We start from the raw sequence: 17,889 nt of genomic DNA, 5'->3' as shown, positions 1-17,889 counted from the left end.
ATAGTTGAATAAAGAAGTTTATAATATAAATTAATCTCAACACATCAGCCTGGCCTAAAGGAAAGAACAGTTTTTATGTTGACTGCTTCCAATGGTGTGTTGGTCATACTAAAGAATGATTTTTTTTTTTGTGAAAAATTCACAACATAAGGAATCTTATAAATTATAAAATCATTAAATCGCAATCGCACTATAGGTCAAAATAATCGCAATTCAATTATTTCCCCAAACAGCCCTAATAGTGGGCTTGATGAGACAATATGAGCTCTTCTGTTTTGTAGTTATACCTAGTATAGTCCTACACTAAGTTATCATGTCTGTATAGAAGCTGAGGCGTCCTGCCGTCTCAAGTCATACTTGAGATGGCTTTCTACTGTAATGAATCTGTTCTATTTCAGACACACCATTTTAATCATCTGATGTGTGCATCGTCACATGTGCCACTGCTTTCTTAAGCAGTTTTCTTTTGGGAAGTCTAAATGTCATGGGGGCTGTGTCGACAATGCTTAATTCAGCGGATCGGGGTTGTCATCTGGAGAGCATTTAGGCCACTGTAAAAAATGAATTAAATCTCCTTCATAAATCTAATCATTAATGTGTGTGGGTGCTTGCAGTGGAAAAGTGATTTTGTCAGCGGTGTGGTGCCGGTGCCCTGCTCCCACGAGGCTCAGGAAGAATGTCTAGGCCTGGCCGTGCTGGACATGATGAGGACCTCCAAGGAGAGACACCTGTCCCCACTCGACATATATCACACGTTAAGGTATTAAAGCCCCAGCATGTAGCCATCAGGCCCTCTGCTCAACATCCATGCTGGCGCTCTGCACGGTGTAATTATTTAAGTGTTCATTTTAAAACAGCCCATTACCCAATGTTAAAGTCCATAATCCAGCCGCCCTTGTTAATATAAATATTTCTCAACACATTGCTGACACATCAGAAGTCATGGTGGAGATCCATATCCTCCCTTTTTAAAACTTTAGCTGCTTATTTCAGTCAAGAGGTTGTCTACAGTGTTAATAAAAAGGTGGTTTGGGCAAGGGCTCTTGCTGTTTGATGCTTTTGCGTGCTGGGTTGATGTTACACTCCCTGCTTTTTGCCTTCCCCCCCCCCCCCAAAAAACAGCTACAAGTCCTTCCTGCCCAAGAACATGAGGTCTCAGATCCAGGGCTGCAACTTTGTGACGCGCAAGCGCATCCGCTTCCGCTTCAAGCGTTTCATCCAGCAGTTCAGCCAGTGCAGGGCCTCGGCACGCGACCTCAAGCTCAAGTACCTGATCAGCCTGGAGAGCCTGGAGGCGGCCTTCTACACGGAGACCTTCCGCCTGCAGGAGCCCTCCGGAGCCGGCCTCACCATCCTGGTGGCGGCCGACAGCGGCATCCGCTGGTGCCGGGAGAAGAGCAAGGAAACGGAGCAGGTGGGTGCTGTGTAGCGCTGCTGGAGGAGGAGAGAGAGAGAGAGAGAGAGAGAGAGAGAGAGAGAGAGAGAGAGCGAGAGAGAGAGAGAGAGAGAGAGAGAGAGAGAGAGAGAGAGAGAGAGAGCAGGTCGGTACTCTGTAGTGCTGGAGGGGAGGGAGAGAGGGGGCAGAAAGGAGCAGAGCCTGTGGTGGAGCTAAGATAACGCTGTGTGTGCAGAACGATATTGACAGGCAAGATTGATTTCCTGAACCAATCAGGGAATCCTTTCAGTTATGCTCACGGAACGGCCAAATCTGGTGATGGTAATGTTATTTTTTGCCTTTTTCTGCAATCCGGCTTTCGTATTAATGCCAATGTTTTTCTTCACACGCTCTTGAACAGCCCTACTGCCGCAGCGCTGCCAATGTACCGACCACCTTTCGGTTCCAATAAGATCACCTCGCTGGCGCCGCCATACAGCCACACCATAACTTCCAGCACTGCTCTTAACCTTATATCCTTATAACCTTATAAATAGGGCTGGGCAAAAAACGCGATAATAAGGCAAATTTGTTTTAACACCACTAAGTGGACGCATCGACGCAGCAGCTGGCCATTTAATAGGGTGTGCTGCGCGCCTCTAGGCATTTCGTTTTTACAATTACAGGAGCCAATCCTGTGACCCAAAAACTAGTGTGCACAAGATGAATTGTGGACAAGCCGCGTCGCGTTAGGTTCAGTCACTGAGACAGCTAATGCTCCGCGTTAACGTAATTCCTTTAAATCGCCCCAAGTCTCAATAAAGGTAAGCTGCACTTAACCATAAAAGTACAGCCTGTTTCATTGATCTCGGTTATAGGATAATAATGAGCCTTTATTGCACAGGAGAGCGCGCTTATCTCCCCTTCTTTGTGTTTCATTTTGATGTGCCTATAAGGCTAGTCCTATACTTGTCTTTATTCACATGTATTGGAATCTATTTAAGTGTCTATAACGTCATAGGACCATGCTGCTCCCTGCTATTTCCTTCTGCTTTATGTGAAACAAACCACCATTGAAGACAAGCGAGAGTAACTTCCAAAGGATGTCTCTAAATAACATAACCCAAGTGTTGCATGGCCAAAGCGTTGCAGCCGTAGCACTTGAATGCCAACATAGTTCAATGTGGAATAAAAGGTCCTGTAGCTGGACCTCCTGGTTGAGCTTGTAAGGGAAGAATTGAAACTGTATACACGCCCTCTCTAAACTGATTATTTATGTTGTTTCCTTAAAATATCCATAAGGAATGAAAAGTACATTGTACCGTTGATTGAACAGCTGCATGGGCTTGTCAAACTGAATGACATTTGTAAGATAACAAACAAGCATGTGTTTAGCATGTGTCTTTCTCATCATTATCTTAATATCCATGGGTTGTGATTGATTTTTCAGTCTGTTGTTTTGTGCTGTTAAAAGGTTTGGTGTTTTTGTTCTTACTTATTCCTATTTACTATTTGGTCGTCTCCCATAAATTGGGTTACTTGCGGCTATTTCATTAGAAGGTAATGACACAACGTGACTAAACGTAAAGTCAATTCAACTTGTTTCAAAGTGCATTAACTCGTCCGTGAACAGGATTTCTGCCTGAGTCACATCGGATAACTTTTTAACTGGCAATGGGGGTGAAGGCCACAATTTCCGTGTTCCCACGCTACTTCACGCTGCATCAAGCAACGTCTTTGTTATGTTTTGTTTCAGTGACTCTTAGTGGCAGAAATACGTATTATACCTTTAAGACTTTTAGTCACCTTTGTTTCCTTCCTCTATTCTCCCTGAATCATTTTGATCAGCAACAGAATTGGATGACATGCCTTGGTGTTTTGACCTAATACCTAATCCTCAAAATAAATGTCAACACACACTTAGGTAAAGGAAGATGCATTAGTGAAGCATCTAAATGTACAGTAATACTCGTGAGCTATTAGTGAGTAAGATGCACTGTTAGAATACCTGTTGTGGTTTACTGCACGTGCGCCTCTGTATGAGACTATTTTGGTTTAGACCTCTGCTCAGCTCATTTCTGACCAATTAGGGCAGCTCTTCCCTTATTGGTTAGATTAATCCATTTTTCTGGTAAATAACCAGTAAGGGAAGTGCTCTCAATTCTCAAAGAAAAAAAAAAAACCTTAAGCAGCTTTAATCAGGTTTTAATTTCAGCGTTTTGAGTTAGTTCAGAAGGCCTCAATTAGTTCGTTATCAGCATCAGCAGGATCAGTATTAAACACTCTCTTAAGTCTTACAATACCATATACCATACCAGTGCATGCATTCTTAGCATGAGTAGCCCCAGTGGTAATTTAAACCCTAACCTGAGTGATTTTAATGCCATGTCCTATCATTGGAGCTACACAGGACCCCTGTATTAGATAATGGTTATTATCAAAGCAGATTCTATCCATTATCATTAAAGTTATTCTGTTGCCATATGCAAGCCTGAGATATGTTTTTGTCTATTCTTCTGTCTTCTTAATTGATGCGGCCTGTATCGTTTCACAGCAGGAGATGCAGATCCTTTGTGACTTCCCAGACGTGACTGACATCAGCATCAAACTGGCCAATAAGGAAGGAGGCGGGGAGAACCGCGTGGTCACCATCAATAAGAACGACGGGAAGAGCTGGGTAAGAGAGAGAGACACACACACGCACACTGCTAGTGTTCACACTGAGTCGTGAGGGGTCAGGAGGTAGATCGGTTGGTCAATATGCATTTCCCCGACCAAAGTCTCAGTGGTCTGACAATCGCTGATGTTACATTAGGAGAAAAGGAGCAAAGCGCTGCTTAGTCCATTAATATCAGGGGCTTGAGGGACATGTGCAATGTATTACATTTTGACTATAATATTGTGTTTGAAAATAACATTGATGATGAATATTAAATAATATTCTGTTATTTATTTTTAACAAAACAGCCGTTTTCACAACTTTTTACTACTAATTGAGCCTGCAAGGCCTCACTTACTGAACAGTTACTCGGCTCCAAACTAATTTACATCATGTCAAGGAGTTTTCGGTAAACTTTGCCCGCAGCAGTTTTTCCATCACAGCTCAACAACCAGCATGGAATATCCTCTAAAAATGGTTGGCATAAGTTTGTTTGGGTTTTTTGCTCCGTCAACATCGAATTTTGTAACTTTTGTGGGAGTTTGTGTTTGTCTATGTTTCTGGGCTTTACTTGCACAGTTTTCTTTGTATTATTTTTGCAAAAGACCTCTGGAGCATGGAGGCTGCTCAAGCCATCAATAAAGAGGAGAATTCCGTCAAAGATAGTGAAGAAGGAGAGGTTTCATATAGCTATTACAAGGGGATGGCAGGTGGTAGGTGGGGATTCCTCATGCTTGTGGTTTCTCCCCGTCTCAGGACCTGGAGTTCCCTAACCTGGCGGAAGCCCTGTCCTTCGTGTCCCTCATCGACGGCTACTGCCGGCTTACCACAGACGCACACCACTACCTCTGCAGGGAGGTGGCGCCCCCTAGGCTCATGGAGGCCATCCACTCCCACTGCCACGGCCCCATCTCGTAAGTCTGCAGTGTGACGTGGACAATCCCTCCTCGTTGCTCTGGGACACACACCCATGCATATTTCATCAGAACAGGATATTTATTCAATTTGTTTAAATTTGCTGTAGGTAAGGTGTAAAGGTTATTATTTCAGTGTCATTAGAAACGCAACAGACATCCGTAGGCTATGAGTGAGTATATCTGCTCCTGTTGGCCGTGCGCCTCTTCGGTATTCCCGGTCCAAGCTAATTTCTGACCAATCAGGGTCTCTCTTCCCTGATTGGTTAAGTTAATCCATTCAACTATCAATTATATTATCAATTATCAATTATAATCCGTCAATTACAGGAGAATGAATTGTAACGCTTTTCAATGGTGTCACATAGGGCTGTACGGTACAGACTAAAATGTATTTCACGGTATGATTTGAGGCATAGACGGTAACCGTATTGTTAATCTTGTTGTTAATTGTTAATCACGGTAGGTTAATCTTATATTCTAATTTCGATATAAATGCTTCTGAAGGGGTAAAATACTGATTAGGCAGCAAAACAGGGCAGGTAATGCGTACCTGGGATCGAGTGTTTTGACCATCTCTTTAAAGCCCTTTCTATCAACATTTTCAAAGGGAACCATGTCCTCACACAGGTAAACAGTGAGGGCGTTTGTTATCTCGTTCCACCGCTGGCTTTTTTTGTCGTAAGGACTGACTTTGGAAAATGCCTGCGGAAGTAATGTCTATGGAAGAGATGCAGAGACAGCTTCACGCTAGCAGCGTCTGTCTCGTACGGTGTGGATTGAGAGCTTGTGAAGGGACTATTGCGTGCTTGCGCAATAGCATATTGCCTGAGAAGGCAGTATCGCTGTCAAATCTGTCCCTTGGAAAAGTAACGTTGCGCCAAATTGAAAAAGGAACTACGTTTCGTTCAAATATTTTCAGTAGTAGCGCGAAACTTTAATTTTTACATGAAAAAGTAGTTACCTTACTGTATTAACGCGTTATTTACTATGTAACGCGTTACACACAACACTGTCTACCGGTCACACCGGTCTCACGGTAATGTCGTAGCGCAAATTCGGTGTACTTTCTATACCGTTCATACCGTACACCCCTAGTGTCACACATTGAGCAATAGAGCATTTCTGGGAGGGCAGGTTTTTTGGGGTTGCCTTGTCTAAATCCTCTTATGTTCTTAGTTCTCTTATGCTTTTCTTCTCCCTCTCTTGACTTTAAAATTCTTGCTGCATTACCTTTCATAAAGATATTGGAAATGATGTTGCCACTTGAAGGCAACAATAGTATCATGTCCCCGTGACTGAATTGCTTTTTGCTTTATATTGTGAATGTAAATAATTTGTTGACACAGCAGTACTGAAAGCCTTGTTTAGTGCAGTAATATTCTGGCCTGGCTCTTCTGTTTCAGGATGGATTTTGCCATTAACAGGCTGCACAAGGCAGGAAACAAGAGTGGATTGTATATTTTGCGACATAGCCCCAAGGATTTCGACAAGTATTACCTGACCTTTTCTGTCGTGGTGTGTAATTATTACTATTTTAATCTATTTCAATAACTCTATAGTTTAAAGAACATTCAATAATTGCCTTGTCTGTTATTAAAGCCATGTGTTAATATCATGCTGGGCGTCTATCTGCCTGTCTGTCTCCCTGCCTGTCTGTCTGCGGGCCAGAGGAACGACGTGGTGGAGTACAAGCACTGCCAGATCAGCCGGTCGTGCGGCGGGGAGTTCAACCTGAACGGCACCAAGAGGACCTTCATGGGTCTGCAGGAGCTGCTGGCCTGCTACCACCATGAGACGGTGCGCTCCGACGGGGTCGTGTTCCACTTCATCCGGGGCTGCCCGCCCAAAGCCAAAGGTACGCGCCCCGGCCCGGGAGGGGGCCAGGGGGAGGGGAGAGGGGTTCAGAGGGACGGCCCCGGCCCGGGGAGGGGGCCAGGGGGAGGGGAGAGGGGTTCAGAGGGACGGCCCCGGCCCGGGGAGGGGGCCAGGGGGAGGGGAGAGGGGTTCAGAGGGACGGCCCTGGCCCGGAAGGGGGCCAGGGGGAGGGGAGAGGGGTTCAGAGGGACGGCCCCGGCCCGGGAGGGGGCCAGGGGGAGGGGAGAGGGGTTCAGAGGGACGGCCCCGGCCCGGGGAGGGGGCCAGGGGGAGGGGAGAGGGGTTCAGAGGGACGGCCCCGGCCCGGGGAGGGGGCCAGGGGGAGGGGAGAGGGGTTCAGAGGGACAGCCCCCATGTTATTTTGCTAGCTCTGGGATTTTTGCAAAGTAAAAAAATGCATGTAACAAAATGGAAAAAAACCCTAAGAAATGAATTATTATGAGTAGTAGTAGTAGTAGCAGTACAGTATTTCTGAGGCTTCCTGTTCAAATAAAGGTACAATTTAAATATTATTGTTACATATTTTTATCATAGAAAATGCACATAGATTTACTGCAAGACTTTTAAATTGGTTCCTCTCTTGATTTGAGCAGTCATAAAAAAAAAAAGAATCATGCACTCTAATGCTGATTCATTCAGTGTTATCATATCAGCAACTTGTGGACGCTGACAGCTGTTGTTATTGTTGTTGTTGACAGAGAAGTCGTGCCTGCTGGTGTGCAGGAGAGATAAAGGTCTAGACGTGGCCGTCTCCCCGTCTCTCCACAGACACAACATCAACCAGATGGTGTTCCACAAGATCAAGAAGGAGGACCTGCAGTTTGTAAGGCCTTGTCTCTGGGCTTCATTGCACTTTAGAAACCCTTGCTCTCATCGCTCGCCCCTGTAGGTCCTGGTATGGTCTGACTCTCCGACATGGTGGCATTCCTGCTCTTTGCACATTTTTTACCTTTTTAAAGTGATGAATAAAATATATCACTGACGTTACTGTCATCTACTCCTCGGTGGATCCCAGTAATGTACGATAATATGCATCCATAATTGAAAACTGAATCCTATGTATATTTGTTGAAACAAATACAAAAGGTGACTCAAGATTTGGCTTTTGCCATCTGAGCCAAGAAGAGCCTCAGTTGTGTCTGCCTGGAGGCCGTTGTGTTAGCTACGCTGCTGCGGTCGCCGCCAGGCTCTGAAAGAGGCCTTCTAAACCCACTGGGTTTACAGTGACCCCGGGCCCTCTGAGATCCTGTCATGTAACACCACATGAAATATACAGTCGCGCTTCAGCTTCTGCTTGTTGCAGAAAAGTCCACCCTCAGGTGCTTTGGATACACATGTGATACAAGCACAGCCATGCTATTATTGAGCAGCTGACGTTTTGCATTTAGAAAGAAACTCCTGTTGGAGATCACTGTTTGGGTAGCCAGTGTTGACCTTTTGCGATACTGAATGGGGAGAATATTCCAGAGTCACATTTTTGATTTGATTCATTTATTTCTGTGTGGATGTCTTTTCATTGCTGCCATCGCGGCTCCATAGTCCTCTCTCCTCTGCTTTAGGCCTAGCATTAATCCCAGACCCTGTCGGCCTGTGTCCCCCAGATGGAGAGTCTGGGCCAGGGAACCTTCACCAAGATCTTCAAAGGTGTCCGCAAGGAGCTGGGCGACTACGGCCTCCTGCACCAGACGGAGGTGGTCATGAAGGTCCTGGACCAAGCCCACAGGGCGTACTCCGAGGTAGAGGGACCCACCTCACGTCATTCAGGGCCCACTGAGTGGTCATACTATAATAGGAGTCACAGACCGCTCGTTGGTCGCATGGCCATGTTGAGTTTGTGTTTCCGCCACAAACATTGGTGGAACAGTGTTGTTTTAGGGCCGGATTCATGCCATGGTCCAAAAAGCCGTTTTAACTCCATCAGTCCTGATTTGAAGCAGATGTTCACTTTAAAATGGCAATAAAGCAACACTATTGATGAAAGCCCTTCCAGGTCATTGGAACCCATTGGGACGTCTGTGTGCGGACCGTTTGCTAAGTTCTTCTACGTTGCTTGTGTCCTGTCTTTTGGTTGGTTGGAATTTCAGCGCCTAGAAATCTTTTGGTGTGCTGTACTCCCTCAAAAATGTTACAATTATCCCTGAACCAAAATATATGTTTTGGGGTGTTTCCAAGCAAATCTGCAATCGTTCACAAAGCATCACAAATTATTGTATTCTGTAAATCTGATGAACACTACCCAAAATAACCACCTGCATCATGACTACTCTCTGATAATCCTGTGAACTAAGACATCAAATTACTACAAATGAAAGGCACTCGCTCTTTTCTCATAAAAGTGAGCAGAACTGTCACACATATCAAACATAAAACAAATAAATATTAAAGTAAAAAATACTCAGTTTCAAGCTTAGAAATATTCAATAGTGAGGCCAATATACTAAATAAATATGTAAAATAAAAAGTCAACATCAATAGAAAAAAGTGTTTTTGTCTGAATGTTCTAGGAGGAGGGGGGCGTGTTACGACCCATGGCCACTATCGCGTTATAATAATCCATGTTGTATATGATATGCGTAACACACTGTGGGGTTATAGCTCCACATGGCCACACACTAAAGACTCTTTCAACTCGTTTGAGATTTTGTTTTCTTGTTTTCGTATTCGCCGAGAACGTGTAGTGAACATAAAGCAGAGTCAGAAAGATGTAAAATACTGCCATAAAGTAAAATTGGGATAGGAAAAATGGACAAGGGAAATATCTATTGATAGTAATTTTTCTCCCTTCCCCCCTGATTTATATATATATATATGATGATTTATATATTTATATATCTCATCATATTGAACAGCCCTAGTGTGGAAACACAAAACAAGTGACATTTTCCCAAACCCAAGAATATAACCCCCCTGAAAATGGCGTTGATTCCAACAGCATAACAAACCAAATGCGTGATGTGTTTCTCCTGTCCCCAGTCCTTCTTTGAGGCGGCCAGCATGATGAGCCAGCTGTCTCACAAACACCTGGTGCTGAACTACGGGGTGTGTGTCTGCGCCGGGGAGGACAGTGAGTATTTCTGCACCTAGCCTCACCCATCTCACTCCTCTGGAGGGACTGTTGTCTTTGGAGTCAAATGTGCTCAGTTTGCATAACAATTTAATTTAATTTAATATAACTTTATTTGTATTGCACATTTCATATAAACTGTAAGTACCCTCATGTGCTGCTTAACAATAAAAACGTCCTATAAAACACCACGTCATGTTCATAGAATACATTAGGAAGTGCTTACAATATGAGAAGATAAATACAGTCAGTAACCACACAGACCACACATAAGAATTATGAAATACCAGAAATTTGTAGTTCTTGTGAAAGTATGAGATAAAGACTTGGAGATCTGGAGATATGGCAAGCATCCGACCCCTTTAAAAACAAACCGATCTTGCGGTGGCTAAGTATTTACACCAGCATGACTTCTCTAACCAACTTCCCGTTTTTATGTCCCACTTTAAAGCGATCCGATGAGACAGGGCTTCACACCCCCCTTGTGGATTCATTTACTGCAGCGAGGGCAGGGGAAGACAATGGCTCTGCAAGCACAGAGTGGGCAATCGGTCCTGCATGTCTGTGGGTGCACATCCCCTATTGTAGGAGGGAATCTAAAGATATAGATATAGATATACGCACACACACCTACAGGGTTCAGGCTAGCACTATCTCCAACAATGGGGGGCAATGGAGAAACAGTGGTGAAGAATTTACATTGCTTTGGATAAGCAAAGCATGTTTAATAATTGAAGTGCAGGAATAAGAAAATAAATAAAGTTTTGGCTGTTAGAACCTGATCTATTGTTTGGACTGACCTGGACATTTACATTTACAGTCAGGGTATTTAGCAGATGCTTTTATCCAAAGTGACTTACAGTAAGTACATTTGTCAGAAGAAACCACCCAACAGCTCATGTCTGCAAAAGTGATGGAAGTCCATGGATTCTCATCCTAATCCCTCACAGCCCACTGGGGATTTATTTTACTGTGACAGGTCGTCTGGTGGCGGCCAGCAGCGGCTGTTTCGTGATTGAAATCGATGGGAACTGAACTTTTTGCTTGTTGCATTGAAGTTGCTTAGAGCCTTGCTGTTTTGGCCATTCATCCCTTGCGTTTTTTATGGAGCGACCACGATGCCCCGAGGCTGAAATGATGTCATAAATGTTAATCGGCCCTTGTGTCTGTGAGGAGCTTGGATACACATCCGTTTTGTATGGGAAAGCATTTTGACGTCAATGTCTCGGGACTCCTTTTGTATCTTCTGGATACCCAAAAACTTCCAGTGTAATGCTCAGAACCCTTCAGTCACGTACTCAGGGAGCTTATACTTAAGATATAAAAATACAATTATTCCAACTCCCCTCCGCTTTAGTTGCCTAGCAACCATGTGTGCTTCGTCCCTTTATACAGGGGCCACAGTTTGAGTAGCGAGCCAGGCTAACCATCGCTAAGCTTATCGTCGTTGTGTTAAAAGCTTCAAACGCCATGTGTCCGCTCACGCCCATGCTCCACCCATCTCCAGATATCATGGTGCAGGAGTATGTGAAGTTTGGCTCACTGGACACCTACCTGAAGAAGAACAAGAACTCTGTCAACATCCTGTGGAAGCTGGAGGTGGCGAAGCAGCTGGCCTGGGCCATGCACTTCCTGGTAAGCACCTACACTATTTGTATTCTTGAGAAAATCGATTTTTACATCCAGATGTGATTGGTATTAAAGGAGACGTATTGTGTTGTTTTCCCAACAAGTAAACATTGTATTTGAGTTCCATAAAACATGTTTTTGAAGCTGGAAATAGCTTTAAGGAAAAAAAAATCTTGCCTACCGCTATTCCCCTCTGTTTCAGTCCCTTCAGAATGCGCCGTTTCTGGTGTCTGTAGCTTTAATGCAAATGAGCTGCTGCCCATTAACCAATGAGCTGGGGATATCTTGGCCGTGGTTGAGAAGAATTGGGGAAAAGTACCTTTGGCCTTGACTCTCTGAAGTTCATGAACCGCGACATGGAGGAGAAAGGGATTGTACTCCGGGAGCTGAGCTGCGGGACTGCCGCCGGAGCTTCGGTGACAGTCCGGCCGCCGTCGAAGCTTCGGCGGCAGTCCGGCAGCTCCGGCGGTGTACTCTGGGAGCTGAACTGCCGCTGAAGCATTCTGGCTGCTCCGGCGAATGTCCTCCGGGAGCTGAAAAGTCCGGCGGGGGTAGCTCGGCGGCAGTCCGGAAGCTCAGCTCCGGGAATGCAATCCCTTTCTCCTCCATGTCTCCTCCAACTTCTTGGAATAGTGTTGTTTTCATAATATGTCCCCTTTAACGTAAAAGTCGTTGTCTTTGGCAGGAAAGCAATGAAGCCAAGTCAGATTATTCCTTAAATTAAAATGTCCCATTGTGTCCCAGGACCAATGACAAAAATGGCTCCCTATGTTCAATGATGATACACAAGAGATCAACCATCTTTCTCTTTCTCCTTTGGCGTATGTAGGAGGAGAAAAACCTGGCCCACGGGAATGTCTGTGCCAAAAATGTTCTCCTCATCAGGGAGGGGGACAGGAGGACTGGAAACCCGCCCTTCATCAAGCTCAGCGACCCTGGCATCGGCATCACCGTCCTGCCCAAAGAGAGTGGGTCCCTGTCCACTTCCCCCCACCGTGTTGTTGTCATTGCACTCTTTTACCAGCAGGCGGCCACTTTTAGACTCATCTGTGAATACACTTTTCCACTTTTCGGTTAACAATAATAATTGTACCAAGGTAAACAATATTCCTCCAAAGAGATGTATTAAGTAAGCCATTTTAGTTTTATTTTCCGTTATGGCATCTTCCACACTTCCACTGCTAGGCAACATAAAACCCCATGGGTTATGTCATTTCTGTATAGTGCGCTCACCGCCTAAAATGAAAAGTGTAACATTTACGTTGAATGCATTCTTTATTTCAGTTATATATATATATATATAGCAATGCAGCAATGAGACTGCGTATTGATACGTGCCACTTGATCTCAAAACTGTACATGGAGGGTCATCCTCACGTGGCCGACCGGTCAAGACTCACGGTGATCTCCTAACCCCAGTCCTGACGGAGCGGATCCCCTGGGTGGCCCCGGAGTGCGTGGAGGAGCCCAGCAGCCTGAGCCTGGCGGGGGACAAGTGGAGCTACGGCACCACGCTGTGGGAGATCTGCAGCGGGGGGGAGAAGCCCCTGGCCGCCCTCGACCACGCCAAGGTCAGCCCCCCCCCCGCCGCACAGCGTTAGAGCTTTAGCACATGACCTCCGGATCCTCCCCAGTGAACCGGCTGCGGAGATGACCCGGAGTCGCCCTTTCACACAGGCGACACAGCCGGGGACGAGTCGCAGCAGACGTGTTCACACGTATCGGAGATGCTCCGGATACTTTAGGCGAGGGGTGGCCCCTGGGCAGAGAGTGCACATTTACATTAACATACAGGCAGTGTTTCCCATACATAGACCCATGTGTGGCGCCGCGCCACAGAATGAACACCGAGCGCCACAAATTGATTCTGCTTTTATTTATTTATTTATTTTTACGCGATTTTGAAATATAAATATTGTTCCGTTCATTCATCTCCGCATAGCACTCTTTCTCCCTGTCATTCTCGTTCACACGCGCACACAGAGACAAGCGTGCATACATGCCAATGGTGCGCAGGTACACTACCACTTAATGGATAAACCTGCGTATCACTGTTACACGCACACGCACTGGCAGCGGATTCGCCCGCTCCTCTCAACACGCCTACAAAGGAAAACCCGCAGCAGCGTGATATTTGCAATTAATGTGAAATGCGGTTATAGTTTATATATATATTACGGTGTTCGACCCCCAGCCCGTTCTGCCAGCGATTTGAATTGGCTCTGCAGCAGAGGCTGGAGATCGGGAAGATGGGGAAGTGGGACGGTCCACTTTGAAATGTATTTTGTGCGCGATTACGCGAATGAGCAAACGATACAATAAGAACATTTGTCAGAAGAACAGAAACAATATATGGTATAGAACCAAGTGCCAAGCACTCACAATTGTTAGATGAATGCTAAGAACTACGAATGCTAAGAACTAATTTTAAGTTCCAGGACGTAAAACATAGAATAAGTGAGTCTTTCTGCGGTGATGTCAATACTGCATTTTTTAAACGTATCTACAATATCAACAGAAGACTGGAAAGTAGAACGCAAAATACAGGCCAGAAGAGAAAAGTGCGAAGCATCTACACTATGTGCTCCCGTTTTCATGCCAGGCGCATTTCATGATTTCACCCAGACAATTTCATGATTTCCATGAAAACTCACACTTTTATTCAACAGTTTTCAGCTATGCTAACATAATTGCACAAGGGTTTTCTAATCATCAATTAGCCTTTTAACACGTTGAGCTAAAACATGTACCATTAGAACACAGGAGTGATGATTGCTGAAAATGTGCCTCTGTACACCTTTATAAATATTCTGTTTCATTGAAAATAATGGTGTTTTTCTTTAAAAAATAAGGACATTTCTAAGTGACCCCAAACTTTTGAGCGGTAGTGTATCTGCTAACGACAAGACTCCAGGAACCCAAAGGGCGTGGGGCAGCACAGCGCCAACAGATGTGGTTGTCCCCCCACTGGTTCCACAGAAGCACTTGTTCTACGCGGACCGGCTGCAGCTCCCAGCGCCCAAGTGGACCGAGCTGGCCAACCTGATCTCCAGCTGCATGGACTACGAGCCCAGCTTCAGGCCCACCTTCAGGGCCGTCATCAGGGACCTCCACAGCCTGTTCACCCCCGGTCAGTGTGCGACCCCAACACGCACCACGCTGGCCAGCCCATGTGGGGGGGAGCCGCCCAAACTGACAGCTAGACCGTATACAAGACAGACAGGTGGCTTATCAGAGCCAGACATAGTGCAATACCTACACAGACAGACAGCTGTACAGACACACTAGTTCAAACAGACTAATCCAGGCATATGGTGCGTTTTCGTATGGTTGAATGAATGATTGCGACGGAGGCATCGAAAGGCTCAAAGTCATCAAATGGAAATATATAAACTAAGTTGGCGGAGTGCGGAAGCTGTAGAAAACTGTACGTCGGCACATTCTAACGCTCAGCCTTGCGCACCGGTCTCATTGGCAGACTTTATCAGGCACGTTGCCAACCGAAGATGGTCAAAAGTACCTGCACATGTAGCTGAAGATGTTAAGTTAGCCTCCTCCGATCGACTTTGAAGTGAGGGTGGAGGTCATTGACCTACGTCTGTGTGTCCCCAGACTACGAACTGATTGTGGAGAGTGACATCATGCCCAGCAAGACGCTGAGCTCTGGTTGGGCGACGGGTGGCTTTGAGAGCCAAGAGCCTGCCCAGTTTGAAGAGCGACACCTCATATTTCTACAACAGCTCGGCAAGGTAACAAGAGATTTACAGGTTGTACCATGGCAACGTAACTGTGTGTAGCGGAGATAAAAGTTCATCTCTAAAGAGACTCTAATGACGCAGAACGATTAACCTTTTAGATGTATTATTATTAACATTTTAGATCAACTTTGATGGCAGTGTAGCACACAGAAAAAGCATTTTGAGCTGGACCCTCCCCCACATTGTGCATGTGGTCTCTTCCATCAGGGCAACTTTGGCAGTGTGGAGATGTGCCGGTACGACCCACTGCAGGACAACACGGGCGAGGTGGTGGCCGTGAAGAAGCTCCAGCACAGCACCGCCGAGCACATCCGGGAGTTTGAGCGGGAGATCGAGATCCTCAAGTCGCTGCAACACGAGAACATCGTCAAGTACGAAGGAGTGTGCTACAGTGCAGGTACACTCGGTTGTTTTGATAATAAGAATACTTAAAAAAATAAGGGATTTTTTAACAAACTTGTTTTTTGAAAAATCCTGAACATTAACCTCAAGGCAATATTCAAGCAGCAGGAGCAAACTACCCACAATGTTTTGTAGAATCACAATGTTAGGAGCATGGAGCCAGGAAACCTGTGGGGTGGAAACAACGCTACTAAAGATATCAATGGGCTGTAGCCTTATCATTTCAAGCTTGCTAGATATCTAAGGGACCAGGCACTATAGATTGAGATTTGGAGCATTTAGCAGACGCTTTTATCCAAAGCGACTCTCATAAGTACATTTGTCAGAAGAAGAGGACACAATATATTGCCGGCGGTACAGTAAGGATGTTCATAGAACCAAGTGGAAAGCAGTAACAATCACTAGGTTAACCCAATCCACTATGGAGGGAGCTACCTCACTCTAGCCCTACCGTTTGTCTTACCCCATGCTATGTTCAGGAAAAGTAAGTTGTTTGCCCTGCGGTAGCATGTTGCGTTGCAAATCAAGTCAATCTACTATCAAAAACTATCACTCTTAATCAAAAGAAAATGGCCAATAACGCTTTGCCGATTTGCCTCATACTTTCATTAACATGCAACCGTACCTAAACGTTGTGGTCGTCATTTTCTTAAGCCATGGTTCTGTTAATCATCTCCTCGTAGGCCGTAGGAACCTGCGTCTGATCATGGAGTACCTGCCCTACGGATCTCTGCGAGACTACCTGATCAAGAACAAGGAGAGGATAGACCACAGCAAGCTGGTTCACTACACCGCTCAGATCTGCAAGGTACCTCTTCCCTCCTCTAATAGTCTTCTAGCCAATGTGTTCTCCTCCAAAGGTTCCAGGTTCAAAACCCCAGCCCCAGCCTGAATAATATGCCTTAATGCCTGGTAGGCTCCCTAAAGACCCGTATCTGTAGTCACTACATGTCACTGTGAATGGTCATCTTTGCTTTGACCTGTTGCCAGATGTGTTATTAAGTCTTGCGTGTCTTTTAAATACACTGTTTATATGGCGTTTTCCTTTTCCCATGCCAAAAAGCATGCATGTTAGGTTAATACTCCAGTGTCTTGAGCCAGTCAGCCTAAGACCTGGACTTGGACCCCAAGCCACTCACCACTCACTGTGGCCACGCAGTGCTCCTAGAGTTGGGTTTCAGGGCCTCTGTTTGAAGAATAATCAAACTCATACTAAGGTTACACATACAACTCGGAGCGCCTCACCTAATACGGATTGGTTAATGCTACTGCTGCCGGTGCCCAAAAGATGTGTAACTATCCATTTGCCATGTTGTTGTAATTGTTTCTAGGGGATGGAGTACCTGTCCAACAAGAGGTACATCCACAGAGACCTGGCCACCAGGAACATCCTGGTGGAGAGCGAGAACCAGGTGAAGATCGGGGACTTTGGGCTGACCAAGGTCCTGCCTCAGGACAAGGAGTACTACATGGTGAAGGAGCCTGGGGAGAGCCCCATCTTCTGGTGAGCCCTGGTCTTTCCTACCCTTCCTGTCCTGGCAATACCTATTGTAACCCTCACCCTATCTCTATCTGACCTTACTTGTCCCTACCTGACCGTACCTTTCCCTATCTGACGGTACCTTTCCCTATCTGACCGTACCTTTCCCTATCTGACCTTACCTGCCCCTATCTGACCGTACCTGACCTTACCTTTCCCTATCTGACCTTACCTGTCCCTATCTGACCGTACTTGACCCCACCTATCCCTATCTGACCGTACCTGTCCCTATCTGACCGTACCTGAACTTACCTGTCCCTATCTGACCTTACCTGACCTTACCTGTCCCTATCTGACCTTACCTCCCCTTATCTGACCTTACCTGTCCCTATCTGACCGTACCTGTCCCTATCTGACCGTACCTGACCTTACCTGTCCCTATCTGACCGTACCTGTCCCTATCTGACCGTACCTGACCTTACCGGTCCCTATCTGACCCTACCTGACCTGTCCCTATCTGACCTGACCTGTCCCTATCTGACCTTACCTGTCCCTACCTGACCTTACCTGTCCCTATCTGACCTTACCTGTCCCAATCTGACCTTACCTGACCCTACCTATCTCTATCTGACCGTACCTGTCCCTATCTGACCGTACCTGACCTTACCTGTTCCTATCTGACCTTACCTGAACTTATCTAACCTTAACTGACACTATCTGACCTTAACTG

At 45.7% G+C, this 17,889-nt stretch overlaps 1 protein-coding gene across 1 annotated transcript in view; it reads left to right on the top strand.

Annotated features, from left to right (window-relative positions):
* jak2b (Janus kinase 2b) overlaps nucleotides 1-17,889 on the top strand; it is a 29,520-nt gene that overhangs the window by 10,344 nt on the left and 1,287 nt on the right. The window contains exons 5-21 of the mRNA XM_079736717.1: nucleotides 615-760; nucleotides 1,123-1,414; nucleotides 3,930-4,052; nucleotides 4,791-4,948; nucleotides 6,355-6,466; nucleotides 6,620-6,806; nucleotides 7,525-7,649; nucleotides 8,428-8,562; nucleotides 9,800-9,890; nucleotides 11,398-11,525; nucleotides 12,349-12,487; nucleotides 12,939-13,090; nucleotides 14,499-14,649; nucleotides 15,132-15,268; nucleotides 15,485-15,674; nucleotides 16,363-16,487; nucleotides 17,011-17,183. Coding sequence (XP_079592843.1) covers nucleotides 615-760; nucleotides 1,123-1,414; nucleotides 3,930-4,052; nucleotides 4,791-4,948; nucleotides 6,355-6,466; nucleotides 6,620-6,806; nucleotides 7,525-7,649; nucleotides 8,428-8,562; nucleotides 9,800-9,890; nucleotides 11,398-11,525; nucleotides 12,349-12,487; nucleotides 12,939-13,090; nucleotides 14,499-14,649; nucleotides 15,132-15,268; nucleotides 15,485-15,674; nucleotides 16,363-16,487; nucleotides 17,011-17,183 — 2,564 coding nt within the window. The remainder of the gene's footprint in view (nucleotides 1-614; nucleotides 761-1,122; nucleotides 1,415-3,929; nucleotides 4,053-4,790; nucleotides 4,949-6,354; nucleotides 6,467-6,619; nucleotides 6,807-7,524; nucleotides 7,650-8,427; nucleotides 8,563-9,799; nucleotides 9,891-11,397; nucleotides 11,526-12,348; nucleotides 12,488-12,938; nucleotides 13,091-14,498; nucleotides 14,650-15,131; nucleotides 15,269-15,484; nucleotides 15,675-16,362; nucleotides 16,488-17,010; nucleotides 17,184-17,889) is intronic.

The sequence above is a fragment of the Pollachius pollachius genome (genome assembly GCF_949987615.1).
Source record: "Pollachius pollachius genome assembly, chromosome: 1".
Lineage (NCBI taxonomy): Eukaryota > Metazoa > Chordata > Actinopteri > Gadiformes > Gadidae > Pollachius > Pollachius pollachius.
The sequence above is the reverse complement of the archived record's forward strand: the minus strand, read 5'-3'. Positions and strand labels throughout refer to the sequence as shown.